Below are 21,466 nucleotides of genomic sequence, written 5' to 3' on the forward strand. Positions count from 1 at the left end.
TAGAATAACTTTCATGAAATTGAAAACAATGTTGAGAAAAAAGCTGAGTATGCCAAAAAATACAGATGTGATTGTTCACATATTAGTCCAAGCATTTGTAAACTAAACAAGCTAGAGTCAGTTTTAAGTCAGTTTAATACGTTTAGATATGTAAAGGGGTCAACGTTACAAAAGTGCATGTTTTGCCACGTAAAATGCAATTAAAGATATTTAGGAAAGTTTAATTTCGTAAAATAGGACAGTTGTTGCACAACACAGTAAACAAAACACATACAAGACACAATTTAATCCCTGAACAAATAACAAAAAAAATTCCCTTGCCTCAATCTACTGTATCATCAATTAGAAAACATGTGTCACTTTGTTATGTTCTTCACGCCTTTCAGTGTCTGAGTAAACGCAACTCTTACAAAAACCTGTTTTTAGGCATGGTGTTTATCAAGAGAGATGTTCCTGTAAATTAAAACAAAAGAGCTTCCTCGTTATTATATATATCGCCTAACTTTCTTGTTAATTTATTTATTGTTATTGCTTGACTTCAATACAGATAAGTGTTATAATTTGAGCTCAACAACAACCCACTTTATGAGAACGTCTGCAGCTCGCATGTGATGCAGGAGACGTGTGTTACTTTTACAGAATCAAATATATATGTTTGAACCAATTTATAAAATACAAAATGTTGAATATTTAATGTCACAACATGTGCGGATTTTTATACTACCGCCACATCCTGATTACACTGAAAAAACGGAAACATTGACTTTAATGAAATGTATTATGTCAACAGATTTCACACACCTGTATTAGGTTAGTTGAAAGCAAGTAATACAATAAAGTTGAACCAATTTAAACGTAATAGTATTGCCTTCAACTAACCTAATACAGGTATGTGAAATCCATTGACATAATACATTTAATTAAAGACAACCTGTCAGTGTTTTTCAGTGTATATTATAAAATATCATTGTTATCTCAATCAGAACAACCTTCTGGATCCGCACCAGTCTGGTTTCAAGGCAGGTCACTCCACAGAAACTGCTCTCATTGCTGTCACTGAGGAACTGCACACTGCCAAAACTGCATCCCTCTCCTCTGTCATCATCCTGTTGGACCTGTCTGCTGCATTCGACACGGTGAATCATCAGATCCTCCTTCGCACTCTCCAAAAACATGGAGTTTCAGGCTCTGCACTTTCCCTCCTCACCTCATACCTGAAAGACCGTACCTACAGGGTGACTTGGAGAGGGTCTGAGTCCGACCCTTGTCAATTAACTACGGGGGTCCCTCAGGGCTCTGTTCTTGGTCCCCTCCTCTTCTCCGTGTACACAAACTCGCTCGGATCAGTCATTAGCCCGCATGGTTTTTCTTACCACTGCTACGCTGACGACACCCAATTAATTCTGTCCTTTCCCCGCTCAGAGACCCAGGTCGTTGCACGCATCTCTGCTTGTCTAGCTGACATCTCAGTGGATGTCTGCTCATCACCTCAAGCTCAACCTTGACAAGACTGAGCTGCTCTTCCTCCCGGGAATAGATGGTCCCACTCTTGACCTAACAATCAACATCGGCACCTCAGTTGTTTCCCCGACTCAGACTGCAAGGAATCTGGGTGTGACCCTAGATAACAATCTATCCTTCACTGCAAACATCGCTGCTACAACCCGTTGCTGCAGATACACGCTTTACAACATCAGGAAGATACGTCCCCAGCTGACACAGAAAGCGACTCAGGTTCTGGTCCAGGCTCTCGTCATCTCACGCCTAGACTACTGCAACTCCCTCCTGGCTGGTCTACCTGCATGTGCCATCCGACCTCTGCAGCTCATCCAGAATGCAGCGGTCGTCTGGTCTTCAACCTTCCTAAATTCTCCCACACGACTCCGCTCCCTTCACTGGCTTCCGGTAACTGCTAGAATCCACTTCAAGACACTGGTACTTGCTTACCATGCTGCGAATGGATCTGGCCCTTCCTACATCCAGGACATGGTTAAACCGTACACCCCAGCGCGTGCACTACGCTCTGCATCAGCCAAACGACTCGTTGCGCCCTCGCTGCGAGGGGGACCCAAGTTCCCATCGGCAAAATCACGTGGGTTTGCTGTCCTGGCTCCAAGATGGTGGAATGAGCTCCCCATTGACATCAGGACGGCAGATAGCTTGCACATCTTCCGGCGCAAACTGAAAACTCATCTCTTTCGACTCCACTTCGAGCATTAGAACTATTAATGAAGCACTTTTATACTAATAAAGGACTGGCTTACCTAAAGCCAGTTGAGTAGCACTTGAAATGTTTGGCTCTATGAAACCTGATGTACTTATATGATTCTGTTTTCTTCAAGGTTGTGTCTTCCTGGTCGAATGTACTTATTGTAAGTCGCTTTGGATAAAAGCGTCAGCTAAATGTAATGTAATGTAATAGATAGAATAGGGTTAGCTTTTTTTTACATATGTACAAAAATATATGCATCGTTTTTGAAACTGCAGCGTCTCTCCTAATGTAGTGCAATGCAATGTTAACACTGTAGCATTGGATGTCATTTTATTCTGATCATGGGGTATAAATCATTTTTAACCTCTGTATATTCTCACACAGTGGATGACACAGACTTATCAGATGAATCTTCATTGAAACTTAGCTTTCAGTGTAATTGTTGTGCAGAACAGGAATGCCTTCGCTTTTGCTCCTTGCACATACTGTTCGACTGCATTCTTTATAATTCTGGTATGCACCAAGATAATATTGTGAATATATTTCCTTGTAGAAGAGTATTTAAGATGCAATGAGCCTGATGAGAGGACACCCAGGAAGATGGCTTCTCTCACTCTGTATCTGCTGCAGGTGCTGCTGCTGCTCGTGGTTTCTGCTGCCGCCTGGAACCTGGACTCAAGCTACTTAAGCTTCTATGGTGGATCAATGAGCTTCACGCCTAAAGGACAGAATTCAGATGGGACGTATAAGGTAAGTTGGCAAAAATATTATATATAATGTTGAAAATATATTTGTTTTTTTTCAAATACATATATCCGTAAGGGTGAAGATATATTTTTTAAAAAGGACATTTCGACCATAATATTTTTAGAGGATTTTTGTGCACTCATGACGCATTGCTAGTGTGCATGGACTTGGACTGCACTATCTGGCACTACACTTGTCTGACTACCCAGAATAATAACCATTCTGAGCTCTGTTAAGTGCCTCGATAAACATTCATCTGTTTGTCATCTTGTAATTTACTTATTTATCTAAATAGTTATCACCATAATAAACCATATTTCATTTCATCTTACTGTACAATATTTTATTTTACATTCTGTTCTTGTATATCATATTCTATTTATGTATATAGACTTCTTGCACCATTTTATTTTTTTATTTTATTGGAGGAGCTCGGGTCATAAGATGTTCATTGCCCTTTCTACATTGTAGCTTATGTCCATATGACATTAAAACCTTTGAATCTGAATCTTGAAATCTGTTGTCACCAATTGCTATTGACCTGGTATTTTTCTTCATCAATGTAATGACCTTTGATAATCTAATCACTGCTGCATATTCTTTACAGCTGGAACTCCGCAACAAACAGTCAACATACATGTGTAACCCCTTATACTCTGACTACTTCTGTGGTATTGGTGGCTGTGGATCTATCACCAATAGCAGTGTCCAACATAACAATATGAGTTCCCATGGTATTAACTGGTGCACAGCCGACATAAAGAAAGAACTAAAACTCCACAGCAACACCCCCTTCGAGATCAGGTGAGATATTACTTATACACTGGAAAAAATGCTGCTCTAAAAACAAGTGAAACAATAATGAAAACAAGCGGTTTCACTTGAAATAAGAACAACAATTGTAAATTTGCTTGGTTAGAGAACTTGAAATAAGATGGGATATTTAGATAAATCACATCTTAGCTGGGAGAACTAATTTTGAACTATATTTGACCAGAATTAGGAAATGCTGTTACAATATAAGCCGCTAATGCTCAAAAGTGGTCTGTTTTCTGATGTTAGTTGGTGAGTTTCTAAGAAATATGCAAAAATAAATATGTGTTTAATCTGAGATACAACTCGAAATAAGATTATTTGACTTAACAAGATAATGCATTGTCTAAAAACAAGACCCGATATCTCACTGTAGTGTTACTTCTGAATGTATTATGTAATATACAGTATCAGGTGTAAAGACATAATCTAGACTAGATATTAAACAAAAATACTTGGCAAGATTTCGAGTTGTTGCAGTGTTTCTTCAGCAAAATCATGACAGTGTAAATGAAACGTTCATATCGTACACTTTTGTCATTATTATAGAAAAAAACATATAGTTTTGAGGTTATCTGATTGTGACACCGAGTAACATCGCAGTGATAATGTTGAAGATATCGCTAAAATGCTAATTATTCAACATTGTCTTCAAACAGATTCCCAGGTCGGGTCATTCCTTCACTTGGTCTGGGCCACTGGGCGACGGACACGATGAACACATGGAAAATGATGGGCCATGTGGATCTGGGATCCCGGTCTGATACGGGAGAATCAAACAGAATGCCTGTCACTACCATGCTGCCTCTTCTCAGGTATAGTCCCTATCTTTTTAATATGGCTTTTCATTTGGGTTAACTTTCGATTCTCACTGGAATCATTGTCCGTGTTTCACTGTGTTCTTTCTGTATTGCTTTTATTTTACTTTTTTTTATTTGATGTTTTTATTGTTTTATTTTAAAGGTCCCTTATTATACAGTTTTTCATCAACAAAAAAGATCAACTGTATTGTATTGTATTGTATTGTATCAACTGTGTGAATGAACCTTTAAAATCATAAAAATAATTCCAATTCCAAAGAAATCCAACAACAAATGTATAATATCGGAATTTGTTGACTTTATTGTCATTTACTGATTCATTTGATTAACATGTTACAGAGTATCCAAGAGCTGCCCACGATCCTTCAAAATCCCAACGTTTGACCATGATGGTGACAACGTCAGATGCAGGGTACCAACAATGTCAAATGGATATGAGTGTGGGATATGTCGCCTGCCTCAAGGTTTCTCTTTCGATATGGTAAGGAATCAGCCAAAGTTAAGAATTACAATCAATCGAGAAATTCAGCTTAAAATGTGATTTTCAAACGTAAATTCCTGATTGGCCCCCACAGAGCTTTCAATAATAATAAAATACATCAAATGATATCCTGAAATTGTTTCACTGTAAATGTGAAAACTGTCTTTCTTTGTTTTTTAAGAATTCCTGCACCCTGCAGTATACATACAGTTCTCAAACTGGAAACCAACCCATTGAGCTTGTAGTGGAGGACTTTCCCAACAGCCCCATTCAGCTGCACTACTCTGATGGAACCTACACAGATAAGCTCCCCTTTACAATGAGGAGGGATAAACGCCAGCACTATGACTACTACTACGGAACAACAACAACAACAACAACAACAACAACAGCAGCTCCAATAACAACAGCTGCACCAACAACAAATGCACCAACAACACTTGCACCAACAACAACAGCTGCTCCAATAACAACAGCTGCACCAACAACACTTGCACCAACAACAACAGCTGCACCAACAACAGCTGCTCCAACAACAACAACAACTGCTCCAACAACACTTGCACCAACAACAGTTACTTCAACAACAACAACTGCTCCAACAACAACAGCTGCACCAACAACAGCTGCTCCAGCAACAAATGCACCAACAACACTTGCACCAACAACAACAGCTGCACCAACAACAGTTACTTCAACAACAACAACTGCACCAACAACAACAGTTGCACCAACAACAACAACAGCTGCACCAACAACAGCTGCACCAACAACAACAGCTGCACCAACAACAGTTACTTCAACAACAACTGCTCCAACAACAACAACAGTTGCACCAACAACAATACTTGCAACAACAGCTGCACCAACAACAGCTGCACCAACAACAGCTGCACCAACAACACTTGCACGAACAACAACAGCTGCACCAACAACAACAGCTGCTCCAATAACAACAGTTGCTCCAACAACACTTGCAACAACAACAACAGCTGCACCAACAACAACAGCTGCACCAACAACAGCTGCACCAACAACAGCTGCTCCAACAACACTTGCATCAACAACTACAGCTGCACCAACAACAACAGCTGCACCAACAACAACAGTTTCACCAACAACAACAGCTGCACCAACAACAACACTTGCACCAACAACAGTTACTTCAACAACAACAACTACTCCAACAACACTTGCACCAACAACAACAGCTGCACCAACAACAACAGCTGCACCAACAACAACAGCTGCACCAACAACAGCTGCACCAACAACAGTTGCAACAACAACAGCTGCAACAACAACAACAGTTGCACCAACAACAACAGTTGCACCAACAACAACAGTTGCACCAACAACAGTTGCAACAACAACAGCTGCAACAACAACAACAGTTGCACCAACAACAACAGTTGCACCAACAACAACAGCTGCTCCAAGAACAGCTGCACCAACAACAGTTGCACCAACAACAACAGCTGCTCCAACAACAGTTGCACCAACAACAACAGCTGCAACAACAACAACAGCTGCACCAACAACAACAGCTGATCCTTACAGAAGGACAATTGCTGCTTTGAGCAAGCTTTCTCTGCTGTTTAGTGTTCAAGGTGAGGCAAACATTTTCTTTTTTTAATATAGGCATTTACTACGGTGGCCATCAGGGGCCAACTCGCTACAACAGCCTCAAAACACTAACAATAGGAGAAACCCACAGCATCTTCAAATACGATGCAAACGAAGAAACATCTTCACCAATTTGACAACACATGCACAGCGTTTAGAAAACATTCCCCAACTTGACGAAACATGGTTTCCATTGTGTTTGGAGCTTCGTGCAGCATTTTTCATTTGCAGTGTTTGCAACGTTTATTTTTAGTCTGACTTACAGGATGTATTCAGTCAGGCTTCTGCATTGGACTTAAAAGGAGGGCTACATTTTGGCTAAGGACTGTTTGAACACAATCTTTTAAATAGTTTTTCTATTTTATTGTCAATAAATGTCACATTGAATTATTTCAGGTTGTGTATTTTGTAGTCGTGGCAACTGTCTGCAAAGTATACTGATTTAATCCACAAGAGAGTCTTGATGCTCTCTGCAATTAGGTAGAAAATATGCATGGATTTAAATTCACCTCAGGAAAAAATGTAATATTGTACGATGCTTATGCATATAGTAATAACACCGATTGGAATATTAACATTCAATCCATGTAATCCTTTTTCTCTTCTCTCCCCTGACCTTTAGTGGACTCATACTCTCCCCCTTCATGCCTTGATGGTGATTACTTTCCCATTTTCTTGGCGCCAACTCCGAGCAATGGGGTGGATCTTCCTGCGTTTGTTAACCAAACCCTCAACATCAAAGTCAAATCCAGAGCCCAATATTCCACGTAAGGAAATATAATGTTAAATATAATGTCTATTTTAGCAGCAATATAACAATGAACAAGCTTCTCCTGGATCTCATTTATGATAAATTACTTGTTTTAACTTTATTAAACAAATAATGTTTCCCATTTCAAGTTATAATACAGTGTTCTCTATCTCTCTAGGATTCATAACTTGATTGTTACTGGACCAATGGGCATTTCAAAAGAGAATATCTCCGCAGAAGAATATATCATAAAATGGACACCAACTGAAAATGAACTGAACGGCCATTTTCCTATTTGCTTTGTTTCTGAAGCAATTGACGAGTGAGTTTTAAGTCAATCAGGTTAAATAAGAATACTACACTTGCACCCATTCAATATTTTTATAAAATATCTACTTTGTCTATTTTCCGTTGAGAAATTCCCTGATAAACCATTCATATAATTTATACTATCTATATTTCATTTCAAGATGGGGCCGAGTCTTTCAATCCGAGCTACGCTGTGTCATTGTAGATGTCGGACACTATGGTTAGTTAACTTTTTCTTCCATTGATCATTTATGTAGACCATGATTATGTCCAATACATTTGATATTAAGTGGATGGATGTCAAGTTTTAAAGCCTGGAGATTTACACTGATTATATGAGTACAAATAAATACATGTTACCGATTTCTAGAGACCAAAGTGACATGCAGTGAAACAACAATGACGGTGGAAGTGGAGAAGTCCTACCTTATCAGACACCATGAGGACAACTTGCATCTGAAAGCCTTGGGCGATTCTTCCTGCGACCTGGCAACGCGCTCCAACGCGACCCACCTGGTGGCGGTCATGTCGCTAAATGCATGTGGAACCTTTGTAGAGGTACACAAAAAACTCTATCGCTTTTCTTAAAAGGACGTTTGGCTGAACACATCCGCATATTTCTTTGCTTGATGTAAAACAAAAACGGTTAGGCTAGGACTATCACAATATCAGACCTTCACAACACCATTTTCTTGGCCAAAAGGAAATATGGAATAATGGTTTATTGTGCATTTTGTCCCTTTTTGTCAAATTTAACAATGCTCCAAATAGGAGTGTAGGGGGGTAGAAAGAAAAATACACGTTTAACAGCATGTATTACTTATCTGCTCGGTTACTTACAATAACATCACAAGTAACAGAAACAAAACAACACAAACCTCCAAAACAGCAACTTCACATCATAATTCAAAAGGTTTTACTCAATCTTTGTTGTGGCTAATATTCCTACATTATTTGCCACTTGAGTCGTTTTGCTAGAAAGAAAATGAAGTTCTTGGTTAGCACAACTACCCAATTTTAGTCTAGTTTTTAGTTTTCATGATTGAGCCCCAATAGTTAAAATATGTTTTCCTCTAGAGAGTGAACTAAATGCAGCATGCCTTGTGGTCAGAATACTTTATTCATGTTGGCAAAAGCTGATTGATTTTCATTCAGACACCTAAATAAGTGCTAACTCCACTAGCTGGAGAATAGTTTATAGAGTATATAAATCGATGTATTTGTATCTCATAACACCATCTACTTATGTCTTGTTGTGTTAAAGACTGTTGCTTCCTCTCTTAATTTAATTATCTTCCATTTTTAGGAGAAAGACGACAACATCATCTTCAAGAACGAGATCACATCTGCTAACCCGCTAGATATAATTACCAGGCAGCACGACGTTGAGATCGTCTTCTTCTGCTGCTATCCAATGCAAACCAACTTGACCCTGGGATTCACGCACAAAAACCCGTACGCCTTCCAAGATAAGGGATTCGGTGCATTCACATTCCAGTTTGAATTTTTTGAAACCCAGCGTTTCCAAAAACAAGTTGACTCCAACGTTTACCCAGTGGAGGTGTACCTCAAACAGAGGATGTTCATGCAGATCGAAGCGACCACCTCCATCCCCAACACTGAGCTGTTTGTGGAGACCTGCAAGGCGTCTCCATATGACAACACCAACTCTCAAATCAGCTACACCATCATCGAAAACGGGTAGGGTATCTACTCACCAAAGAGGCATTTGTTTGATCCATATGAGAAATGCCTTCATTTATTCTAATAAACCGTTGTATCAACATTAACAGGTGCATGAGGGACGACACGGTTACAATCTACCCTAGCCCCAAGACTCACTTCAGATTTGGAATGGAGGCTTTTGAGTTCATCGGTGCTCATGAATCGGTAAGGTTACTTTTTCTGTATTTAGTCAAAATATTATACGTCTATCATCAGTACATTGGAACTAGTAAAAAATATAAGTATACATTTATTTGGAATAAGTATTTGTACCAGAGCAATAGATAAGGAAAGTAACCAAAGTTATATACTGTGCTTATTGTAAATGACTTGTACTGTAGTGTGCATATTGTGGTGCAGGGATGACATATATTTTTGTTTGCCAATATGGAATTTGGCAGTGCACTGGTCGCCTCAACAAAAAACTATGGGAACTTTCCTTTGGCTTTTGGAATATTCGTGGAAAGTTAAATGTTATGAGACTTACACGGTTTGATCAGCAGGACTATCTCCACATATTATCACAACCTTACGTTTTTTTTATTATACAAAGCTAACGTTAGGCTATAAAAGAACTACAGAATGGTTATATGACTTCAAGTCACCTCCGCTAAGCTAAAGGCGGCTAAGGTTGGGCGTGATTACGTTTAATCATCTCTTTTAGACACTTGTTAGAAACCGCTGTTTTTTATTCACCAGTGGGGTATTTACTGATGTATTTTAACGTTCCAGGCATTTAATAACAAAACTGACTTTGAGACAAGCTTATTTATTAAGATATTAGGAATGGTTACTTTACCTATTTATTAAGTTTATACTTTGTTAAGAATGTACAAATGACTTTTCTTTAGTTGACTGACTTTACCTCCATCTGTCTGCAGGTGTACATCACTTGCACCGTCATCCTGTGTCAGACTGGCGTTCCAGGGACCAGGTGCTCTCAGGGATGTATCCAATCCAACTCAGGCAGAAGCAGAAGGGAAGCTGGGGCCGAGTCCTCCAGCCACTCCATTTCCCAGGGACCTTTGCGCCTGGCTAACATTTCAGACAGCAAATGTAAGTGTCCACATCCACAGCTGCACAAACTACATCCTACAAAGTTTCAACCAATACTGAACTTTATGACGATAGGTGTCCCTAGTGAACTGGCACACACACATAGCACCACCCATTGTAATCAGCCCGAAAAAAATGGCTGTTATCACAATCATTATGTTGTGAAATGCTAACATTTTCAAAATTGTGCTTAGAGTATTCATTTGGTGCTTCAGTAACATATCATGGTTTTGTTTGTTATATAACTTAGGTGAGATACATAAGTTAAGTACCTCTTGTAAGTTGAAATAACATGTAGTATTTTGGTTTAACTACGGGACACGGACAAGGGTATCTTGGTTGAAAGCCCTGTTCATTGACCCATACTTCCAAACCAACCTTTTCTCCTCTGCGGACTTTGTTCTTTATCATAGATATAATACAAATGTTCTCTAGGATCCGGGTTCTCCTCCTGGTTATGCAGCTCACTAAATATGCCCAATAGTGGACAAGACACCATAAGATTATTCAATACACTGTGATTATGTAGTTTGACTCATCTACAGGGATATGATTCAGATCAATCCAATATTTTGTATGAAACAAATATATGAAGGTAATGGTTGTCTTTTTCTTGTTCTTCCATTTCAGTATCTGGTCCGAGCATGAGTCTTGGCATGAACATCCTCCTTGTTGCCGGCTGCTTCCTGGTATGCGGAGCAGTAATCTATCGTTCAAGGAGGTCCAGAGCTAAATACATGCCCCTGCCATCCTTTGAGTCAGACTAAACACAGAAATGCCCTTTTGAACTTCTCTGATTATAAGAAAGATGATCAGATACTGTGTAATGTTTACTATAGTCCATGTGTTTAGGGTATTGGTGGTTTGAATCATTGTCTCACTGTCTAACAGTGTGTCTTTGCTTTTACATGGGTGAAAGACTCATTCATTATTGAGGTTTGATACAATCAATGTGGAATATAGTTTTTCGTGGGCAGTTTTTCACACCCCAGCGGACAGTCAGAACATCTGTGAAAGAAAGGAGGCATAGTTTTTTTTATGAAGGAGTCCACAAATGAATCTCTGTGGACATGAAGTATCTGCAGTTCAATCAAAGTTATACACTTTTCTTCAATTACTTTAAATCCAGGACATGGGACACCGATGTGACATATTATCAAGGTTAATAGGGGGACAAAGTAAAGCAACAAGAAGGTAACAATGATTAAAAAGCACACCTTTATATACCTTCCAAGTGCATGATAATAATGGTTATAAGAAAAACAAAATAAAAATACTTTGAAAAACAAATAAATGTTTTGGTTGTTGATTCCAACAATGTATGTTAATTAAAAAGCAATACACCAGTCATCTGACTATTTGGAATTGCTCTACTTCTTATTAAATTGTTCAATGGTCCACAGTATGTGTCTCATATATGTCAACTTTAAAATCACTTTCATTATGTCCCTCCCTTTCTCTGCACTGTGGATTGGTTTTTTGGAAATAGTATACACGTTATTTATTTAAGATTTAGGTTTGGTTAAGTTATCTTTAGCTCATGGGTCACATGAAGACAATTTTAGTTGTCCCTTTGTTTCCTTTGTTGTTCTTGTGACCAACTTGTTATTGTTTTCTAGTTGCCAAGGTTCTTATAAACACAGATATATATATATATTGTAAACGATAATACAATAAGAAAGACAAAAACAAAGAAAGAAAAAGATAGGGAGTCCCTCCCCCTTTCCACCCCTCATGCCATTTTACAGAAATCATACCTGATGCTTGTTAGCAATCGTCTGAGTTAATCTATATACATATTTTAGTATAACCATTCATACACATCACATACAGAATACATTTTCTACATAACCTTTCATCTGTTTGAACTGGATTGACATTGAGTCCTAATCCTCTACCTCCTATTGAATCCTAATCCTCTACCTCTATACTATATGTTCAATCTTAATTTACATGAATGATTCAACCAGATCAGCATCTCATTTAATAGCCTCTAATGCAGGGGGGTCCAAACTGTTTTCACAGAGGGCCAGATAGAGAAAAAACACTCACCACTCACTAGAGGTACAGTCAGCAAATCAATCAGAAGTAGGTCAAGTATGCTTGATAATTGAGTATGCTTAAAGAAAACACAACACAAGCTGGTCTTTGCCTTTGTAGGCTCTTGTTCAGTTTGTTAAGATGATCAGTAAGATAACAAAAAAATGCCAAGTCTGCCAACCATAGAGGGTCGGTCAGATCATGAAGAGGTTGGTCCAATTATTTCAAAAACGGGTCGATTTCTGATCTCAGGGAATAAAACCGCTCCAGCATGGAGCCATGACTCAGCCAGCTCACATCTGAATGGTACAGTTGGTCCCCGAATTCAGCATCAACATCAGATAGGAACTATTGAATTGACTCTATTAGAGCCCGCATGCTCGAATTATGTTGACAGTTTTCACAACATTGTTCATCTCATTGCCGAGATGGACAGTCTCTGCTCAGACTAGGTGGATGATAGACTGCATTTTAACAGCCTCATTTTATGGGGGTTATTCCCTATCTTTATTCAAGAGTGTGGTATTTAAATTTGAGAGCATACTTTATTGATTTATTTCCCTCAAACCCTGTCCTCGCACTCAAATAGTGCCTGCTTGCACTTAGATGTGCTCTGCTTCTGCTCAAACTGTACGCTTGCACTCAGATATATTGCTGTTTACAGATTTGTTCTGCTCTCAGATTTATTCTGTGCGCGCTCGAAACTTTTGTGCAACAATCCTGTCAAAATCCCTCAACCAATAGGAGGCCAAGTGTCCTTGTGGGTGCGTTCGCTTTACTTATTACAGCGTCCCGTAAGGGCGGTTACCCTTTGGTTTATAAACTCCTGCCCTCCACGGCTTTATAACATAGCATGTACGTGGTGCACTGCCACTCCAACATCCAATCCCAGAGATTGAGGATTAATCATGGGGACTGTAGTCCCAAACGATAGCTGGGGATTATGGGTAGTGTAGTGTCTTCAAAATGTTTTTCGGATTTCATATCGCATTAACACCATATACCAACGTGCATTGCGGCTAAAACATCCAATCACCGAGCTTAAACCATAGCTGAGGATCTTGGGTAATCAGTTCAGTGGCTGTGTATTGCAATGACGCTCGAAATGTCCCTACGTCAGAGTTCCCGTTAGCCGGTAATTACCGGACTACGACCGGTAAAATATGCTGAAGACCGGCAAATCTAAATCTCTCTGGTCAATGTGTCCGTTCAAAATAATTTCCGTTTAGCGCAATACCACATCAGTTGCGCAATTTGCGCCATTTATGTGACAGACAAGAATAGTCAATTCTAATGTCTAACACGTAATGTGGAGAAAGAGATGTCCTGTATGGGTTGATTGTGCGTTGATCTGTTGGTAATGCCTCGGGGTTCCGGTGGGCATGTAAACAAATGCATAATGCTGCGCTATACTTTGTGGCCTCACCCAGTTGCATAGCGACGCTTATTGTTTAGGTGTCTTTTAATAAGCAGGTAGTCATATCATTAGCTAGAACTAGCTGGATCTGATCGATATGGACATAAACGCAAGTGAAGTCTAATCTGACGGGAGAGAGATCAGCTGCTGCTGACGAGTCGACACGCAGCTCTGCATGATCACATGCAGCGGTGAGCGGAGCAACACACACTTCAGGTTAGAATATCACACGTAGCTATTTTAATTACCTCTCAAACTACCGTAACTAGTTATAGATATGTTTAGTTTTACTGTTGGGTCACTCATTACTGATCCGCGATCTGCATGATACTGGCGGGCTGTCAGGAGAGGGAGAGCGCTCCGTTTATTATTCCCGTGTTATTGTAAATTACTGTACACTTTTAAAGCACAATAAATAACAAAGAAGACCTTTGACCGTCACTTTTCTAATTTTGTCCGGAAGATTTAAACTTTAACGGACATGTTGACCGGCGAAAACATATTCTAACGGGAACTCTGGCCTACGTCTGTTTCCGGTTATTTTTATTTTTAAATTCAGTTCCTGACGGACGCCAAAAAAGCCCGAGATTATGGAAATAAACAAATAAATAAAAACAAGGATAATTGTGTGTTATTGGTGAGTAAATAACAGTGTGTTACTTAGAAAATAATAACAAATTAGAAGGAAAAAAAGATTACAAAAAATACAGATTTCAGTATTCTGAGGCTCTGAGCCCCATTTATTTTCCTCACAGACGGCAAAAAAAGTCCGGCATTATACGATTTAAAATCAAAACAATAATCGTGGCTTGATATTGAGTAAGAACATGAGTAAAAAAGATGTGCTGCAGGCACGAAAACATACTACCACTATACATTACTTTTAAAATCGTTCTGTGTGACACGAAAAAAAGGGGGAAATCGTGTTGGTGAACACGAATCAATATATTAAATGTTGTGAGACTGGGTTGAGTTATGACGATAAAAATGTTCTCATTAGCTATAGCTTCAGGTAAGATCTTCATTCATGTTACTGTGCAGAAAGGGACATAAAGTATGCAGGCATCATGGTGAGAAGCCCATTGAGGTGTAAAAAGAAGAAGCATGTTGCTCATTACTTTATAAGCCGGACATTTAGCATCGCAGTTAGTGTTGCTGGCCTCAGGCCTAGGGATAGGCCTACTGGGCGGCAGCAGACTCTACCTCCTATATCAGTGGTTCCCAACCTTTTTGGGGGGGGGGGCGCAACAGCGGTAATTACAGTTTAAAAGTCTCAAAAATGCTACAACTACTGTCACAAACTGGATGAATGTGAAGTATTGTGTTAAAGGAGGATGAAAGCGTGATTAAGGAGCACTATTGGAGTGACTTTGATGGTTATTGGACTCAGGATTAATTCATTTGGATTCCCGCTGTATGAAGAAATGAAAGGACGGCGCAAGTGAAAACAATTCACAAAGGGATTAAACTGTTTAAAACACATGCTCAAAGTAAGCCGGATTTTGCCGATGTGTTTATGTGGATTCAAAAGTCGTAAATAATCTACAAAATGGAGGAGGCCGATCTGATCGGAGCAACTGACAAATAATCCAACTGAAACCGGCATGGACAATGACTATGTTTTAAAAATGCGCTTATCCAGCAAAGCCTGGTTTGGACACTTTACGGGCAGAAGAAACATTTCTATTAAAGAAAAAATTATACATTTTTGTATTTTTATGCCTTTAATAGCTACTAACTTGCATTTTTATTCAAATGAATTAATCAATTATTTTTTATATTGTATTGTAATGAAGAGACAAGTGACAATCATGTATTGAGTTACAATTATATGTAAAAAAAAAAGTCTAAATATGATATTTGGCCTCAAATCATCTGAGGCCTGGCGCCCCCCCTGCGATCTTTGGCGCCCCCCCAAGTGGGGCGCGCCCCCCAGTTTGGGAACCACTGTCTGAACACACAAGAGGCAGAAACGTTAGCTTGTGTGTAGCCCAACTGCAGGATTTATTCTGCAGTTTCTGCCTTTAAAGGGTTGTAGGTTCCTCCCGAGAGCTATCACCCTCTAGTGATCAGTCCACAACCCAGTTACAATCAAATGCATTTGAATGAATTCTAAGACATGTAAACATAAAAAAATATGGGAGGGACCCTTTTTAACCTTTTTAACTTTAACTTGTTTTTATCAAAGAACTAAACTTTAATCAGATTATCAACTGTACCGTTTATAAGGTCAGTCAGCAGGTAGTTAAGCATCTCAGGTATGTTGTTTATACGGTTTGTCAGCAGGTGTACTCTTAGTTTCCCTAATATGAAAGTTTCCGCATATTTTCAGGTAAATTGAACCGTAACCTGAACTCACTCTGATTATATTGAGATAATCATTCAGGTATAGTTTCGCATAACTTTGTTTGCATGCTGAAGGACATTTGATCACTGATAAGCGAACTCAGTATTATGCTTGCTTTTACTTCCTTGTAGCTCTTTTTTTGCACGCTTTGACTGGCAGCGAGCGTTAAGCATAGGTTTGTTACCAGAAACTATTCATTCTATTCATGTGAAGAATAACCACTGGTTTCTTAATCCCTGTAGTTAATCCATTTTGAATAAAAGCATTGTGTTTGTGTTATCGTCATTGTCACGATTACAGTAAAGCAATCAGTGGAAATACAATTCTTAACTCTTAGGTTTCCTCCAACTCTGCTCTAAAAAATACATATATATATATAAAGAGAGACTAAAAAGTAGAACCAAATCTAATAAAAAACAAGACATACAATTGTGCAGTAGAGTATAAAAGTATAATTTTAAATAAAAGTAATACTGTGGTAGACTGGTGAAAAATAGAATGTATTGTATACAATGTCATGTAAATATGTTGTGCAGTTTGTACAGTGGAGGAAATAACTATTTGATCCCTTACAGATTATGTAAATTTGCCCACTCACAAATAAACTAACAGTCTATCATTGTAATGGTAGGTTTATTTTACTAATGAGAGAAAGAATTAAAAAAAGAAAATCCAGAAATTGACATAATATAAAAGATAAAAACGTATTTGCCTTCAACTGAGGGACATAAGTAGTTGTCCCCTTGCAAAACATGTCTTAGAACTTGGTGGAGAAACCCTTGTAGGACAGACAGAGGTCAGACGCTTCTTGTAGTTGGTCACCAGGTTTGTGCACATCTCAGGAAGGATTTTGTTCCACTCCTCTCTGAAGACCCTCTCCAAACCCTGAAGGTTTTGAGGCTGATGCTTGGCACATCGAAGCTTCAGCTCCCTCCACAGATTTTCTATGGGATTAAGGCCCGGAGACTGCTAGGCCACTCCATCACCTAAATGTGCTTCTTCTTCAGCCACTCCTGTGGGGCCTTGGCCATATGTTAAGGTTTATTGTCCTGCTGGAAGACCCATCCATAACCAGAGTTGGGTGTTTACAAAGTAAATAATATTACATTTGTCGGTAATGGAGTAATGTAACTCGTTACTGTTATAAATCGAGTATTCAACTAAGCCGTGTAATACAAGTTGTTAGTAGCCTTAAGGGCCTACACAGTTGTTATGCTATACCACATCGCCCTTCACTGGATGTATAATGAGCTGCACTAAACTACATTTTAGCATTTAAAATATCAGCCATTCTTTTGCGGTTATTTTGGTGAAAGTAACTAAAAAGTAACTAAAAAGTAATGTAACTCATTACATTTCAGAGACAGTAATATTGTAATGTAACTTATTACTTTCAAAAGAGAGTAATAAGTAATATGTATTACATTTTGGAAGTAACTTGCCCAACACTGCTCTTTAGTGTCCCCTGGTCTCCCAGCTGTGTGCGTCACTCTTTAGTGTCCCCTGGTCTCCAGCTGTGTGCGTCACTCTTTAGTGTCCCCTGTATTTTCTGGCATACTCAGCTTTTTTCACAACATTATTTTAAATTTCATAAAAGTTATTCTAAAAATGCTTTATTTTCTCCTAGTTTACAAATGTATTCCTCTTATTGCATCTTAGTATGCACCATTGTACAGCAAAGCAAATTCTTTGTTCCTATTTGGAAATAAACCTAACTATCTAGGGTTAGGGTTAGATTAGAATATAATAGAATCCTTTATTCTCATCATACAGGTACAATGAGATTAGTAGAGCTACTCCTTTTTTTAAGGTGCCATCAAACAGAAAAACAAACAAGAGACGTGGAACATTCCAACCCAGTCTCATGGCATTTCGTGTTCACCAACACGATTTGTAATCTATTGATTCGTGTTGCACAGCACTATTTTAAAAGCAATGTATTTCTAATGTGTTTTGTGCCTGCAGCACGTCTTTTTCTCCGGTCGGGTCGTGGAAGACCGGAAGCTGTGTGGTTCATAAAAACATGTTCTTACTCAATATCAAGCCACAATTATTGCTTTTATTTTAAATCGTATAATTTCGGACTTTTGTTGCCGTCTGTGAGGAAAATAAATGGGGCTCAGAGCCTCAGAATACTGAAATCTGTATTTTTAAATCTTTTTTTCCTTCTAATTTGTTATTCTTTTCAAAATAACACACTGTTATTTACTCACCAATAACACACAATTATCCTTGCTTTTATGTATTGGTTTAATTTAATGCTGTCAAAATTATCACGTTAACGGTGGTAATTAATTTTTTGAATTAATTGCGTTAAAATATTGAACACATTTAACGCATGTGCAGAATGGCCCGCCCCATACATCCCACCAGTGGCAGCGCCAGGGTATGGCTGGGGTAGGCTACACCCATACCAAGAAATGGCTTAGCCCCACCATGAAAAATGATGTTAAAGTAAGCAAAATAAAGTCCGCCAACTCGCGCCGAGAATTGCACAGACAGCAGTTAGTAAGATTGATTTCAGTAGCCACTTGTCTGGAAATACCGAAACGGTTTTGAAAACTTTTGTCACGTAGTGATCGTCTTCTCAATAGAAAATCTTTGATAATGTCTTCTGGCCAATCAGAATCAAGATAACGACGTGGTGTTGTTGCAGGAAGTCCGGACGGAGAATACTTTTGCTGTAGTACAGGGGTGCACTAACTGGTACGCAGGTTATGTGCGTAATTTCAAATGTGTACTGTCTGTCACTTGTGTCTCAAAGTGCATTTGCGTACGTACGTACTTGTGAAGCTTTTCCAGAAGGCGGTTAGATCACCGGACGACAGAGTCGGTCTCCGTGTGCACAAACAGGGCTGCTGTTAACGTCGGTCTGTACAACGGAATTGTGCCAAAACTACGCCAACCGGCTGCGGAGGGAGACTCCCCCCCTTCACTGGAGAACTGCGCTAAAACAGCTGATCACAACGTTCACACTCTGTGGTCACGAAGTACTCCACTAGCCACCCCCCCGTCGACTTTCCTGAAGTACTCCCCCGTTGATAGAAATCAACACGTAATGAATTAAGACCCCACGGTTTGATGATTGATAGGTGTGTGGGTTGTCTTTCATTTTGACACACAGAATTTTGTTATAATACACATAGATACTGTATGTTAAATGGATATATCCGCCTTCTTTAATTTATCTTTCCATTCCCAAAACAATATACATAAAGAATTGGCATATTTTGGACATAGTTCGAATGGTGATTAATCATGATTAATTAATTTTTAAGGTGTGATTAATCTGATTAAAATTTGTAATCGTTTGACAGCCCTAGTTTAATTACATAATCTCGGGCTTTTTTTGGCGTCCGTCAGGAACTGAATTTCAAAATAAAAATAACCGGAAACAGACGTAGGCCTATAAGGGACATTTCGAGCATCATTGCGATTGTCAACATTTCTGAGTTTAGGATGGCCGAAGACACTACACTACCCATAATCCCCAGCTATTGTTTAGGACTACAGTCCCCGTGATTAATCTTCTAGCTCTGGGATTGGATGTTGGAGTGGCAGTGCGCCTACGGTTCCCCCGTAGTGATGTGATGCAGACGCCAGTGAGACCAGTTGAAGCAGGAGCAGAAGAGCGGCGGCCATCTTTTCCTGAATTCACCTCTGTCTCCAAGTATCTGCTGCTCACATCCACCTGCAGCATCCTTTTATACACACCTGGACATGGTTCCTCCTGCCAAGTTATCACCTTCATCTATTGAATCAGCTGCATAACTGGTTCCACAACATTTCAATGTAAATGCTTTAAATTGCAACGTCACCCATAACCCAGAGTGACTGAGTTCAGATCTGTCTTCCCGTAAGTGTGAGCCCCTCAGTGCACTTGACACATGCTTGATTGTCACATTATTGTCACATGTTAAGTTCTTGGAAACCGGTCATGCGAGAGTGAAGACAATGCAGCTCTGGTCTGATGTTGATCTGCAGATGAGAGATTTACATTTAAACAATGAAATATTTTAACTCAAGCTTCACTTATAGTCAAGTCAAAGTCAACTTTAATGTCAATCTTTCAGTGAATCCCAAATTTAAAAATACATTTATACAATATACTGCAGTCAGGCACTGAAAAAGAGATATTTAGGATCTGTATCAACGGCTGCAGGCTAAAAAAAAGTCATTTTAAATGAATAATAATGAATTATAATAGCAAGATAAAATACATTTACAATATTTTGAGTGAATATACACAGTAATTTAAATCATTGTAATACAATCATGTGACGTGTGCAGCAGTCACATGCATGTCACAGCGGTAGGAGAAGTGCAATAAAACAACTTTTGTCAAAGTCTTTATTCGCACCCAAGAGAGAAATCTTCTTCAGGAAAAAAACACAAGACTGGAGACAGAAGAGCGAGGAAGGGAGAGAAAAAGCTTTAAATGTTTTGCCCTCGTACATTTTGACTTTGATTTCTTCTTTCTCAAACGTGTGACAGGCGGGTATGTCCCAGAAGCATTTAAATAAAACATAAATGAAAACCAGTCTTCAGAAACAACAATGGTGGCTTTCACAGTGTGCGACTGATTCACTTGACATCAGAAAAAACAAATCTGTGGTGGACTGAACGGTACCATTTTTAAAAATCGACCAATGGGTTCCAGAGAAACGGTAAAAACGGCCATTTCCACCCAAATCAGAGTTTCTTTTGCTAAACCTCTCTATAAAGGTCAAATGTCACTTGTTTTGCATCAATCTTGATACAGGTTACTTATTATATGTTGTACTTTAGATTCCTAAAGCTTGTAGTCTACCTTACCATCATCCAAGGTTAGTTTTCACTATAAGTAAAAATATAATTTTTGGACGGACACTATAATTTACAGTTTTTTACTATGTTCAATCTGAATTTTCTTTAAAATAAAAACCAGCTATATTGCTTCTGACTCTTCTACATCCAACTCACAGGTTTATCATTACTTTGAGAAAAAATATTCATAATTTAACCCTTTTAGAAGGGAAGATATGGTTATTTGTTCTGGGAATGTCATTTTCGAGCCTGAGACCTGAAAAACAGGCTCAGGGCTTAGCAAACATGTTCCCTTTTTCTTTGTTAACCGTTTCA

The 21,466-nt window shown here is 38.9% G+C and overlaps 1 protein-coding gene across 1 annotated transcript; it reads left to right on the forward strand.

Moving 5' to 3' along the window:
• The first annotated feature begins 2,812 nt into the window (after positions 1 to 2,812).
• LOC117535988 lies at positions 2,813 to 11,831 on the forward strand. Its single transcript, XM_034200692.1, has 17 exons — positions 2,813 to 2,962; positions 3,567 to 3,763; positions 4,432 to 4,587; positions 4,933 to 5,074; positions 5,256 to 5,465; positions 5,551 to 5,708; positions 5,800 to 6,233; positions 6,275 to 6,467; positions 6,515 to 6,684; positions 7,323 to 7,467; positions 7,630 to 7,773; positions 7,922 to 7,980; positions 8,131 to 8,318; positions 9,067 to 9,461; positions 9,554 to 9,650; positions 10,367 to 10,541; positions 11,172 to 11,831. The coding sequence occupies exons 1-17, from the start codon at positions 2,813 to 2,815 to the stop codon at positions 11,306 to 11,308; spliced, it is 3,150 nt and encodes a 1,049-aa protein (XP_034056583.1). The 3' UTR covers positions 11,309 to 11,831.
• The last annotated feature ends 9,635 nt before the right edge of the window (positions 11,832 to 21,466 follow it).

The sequence above is a fragment of the Gymnodraco acuticeps genome, unplaced genomic scaffold (assembly GCF_902827175.1).
Source record: "Gymnodraco acuticeps unplaced genomic scaffold, fGymAcu1.1, whole genome shotgun sequence".
Taxonomy (NCBI): Eukaryota; Metazoa; Chordata; class Actinopteri; order Perciformes; family Bathydraconidae; genus Gymnodraco; species Gymnodraco acuticeps.

What these genes read in the sequence shown, in the direction of transcription:
- LOC117535988 (XM_034200692.1), top strand. Translation starts at nt 2,813, where the DNA reads ATGGCTTCTCTCACTCTGTATCTGCTGCAGGTGCTGCTGCTGCTCGTG. An exon ending in CAACAACAACAACAACAACA is followed by an intron (nt 5,466 to 5,550) that starts GCAGCTCCAATA and finishes CAATAACAACAG; the next exon opens with CTGCACCAACAACACTTGCA. An exon ending in CAACACTTGCACCAACAACA is followed by an intron (nt 6,234 to 6,274) that starts GTTACTTCAACA and finishes AACACTTGCACC; the next exon opens with AACAACAACAGCTGCACCAA.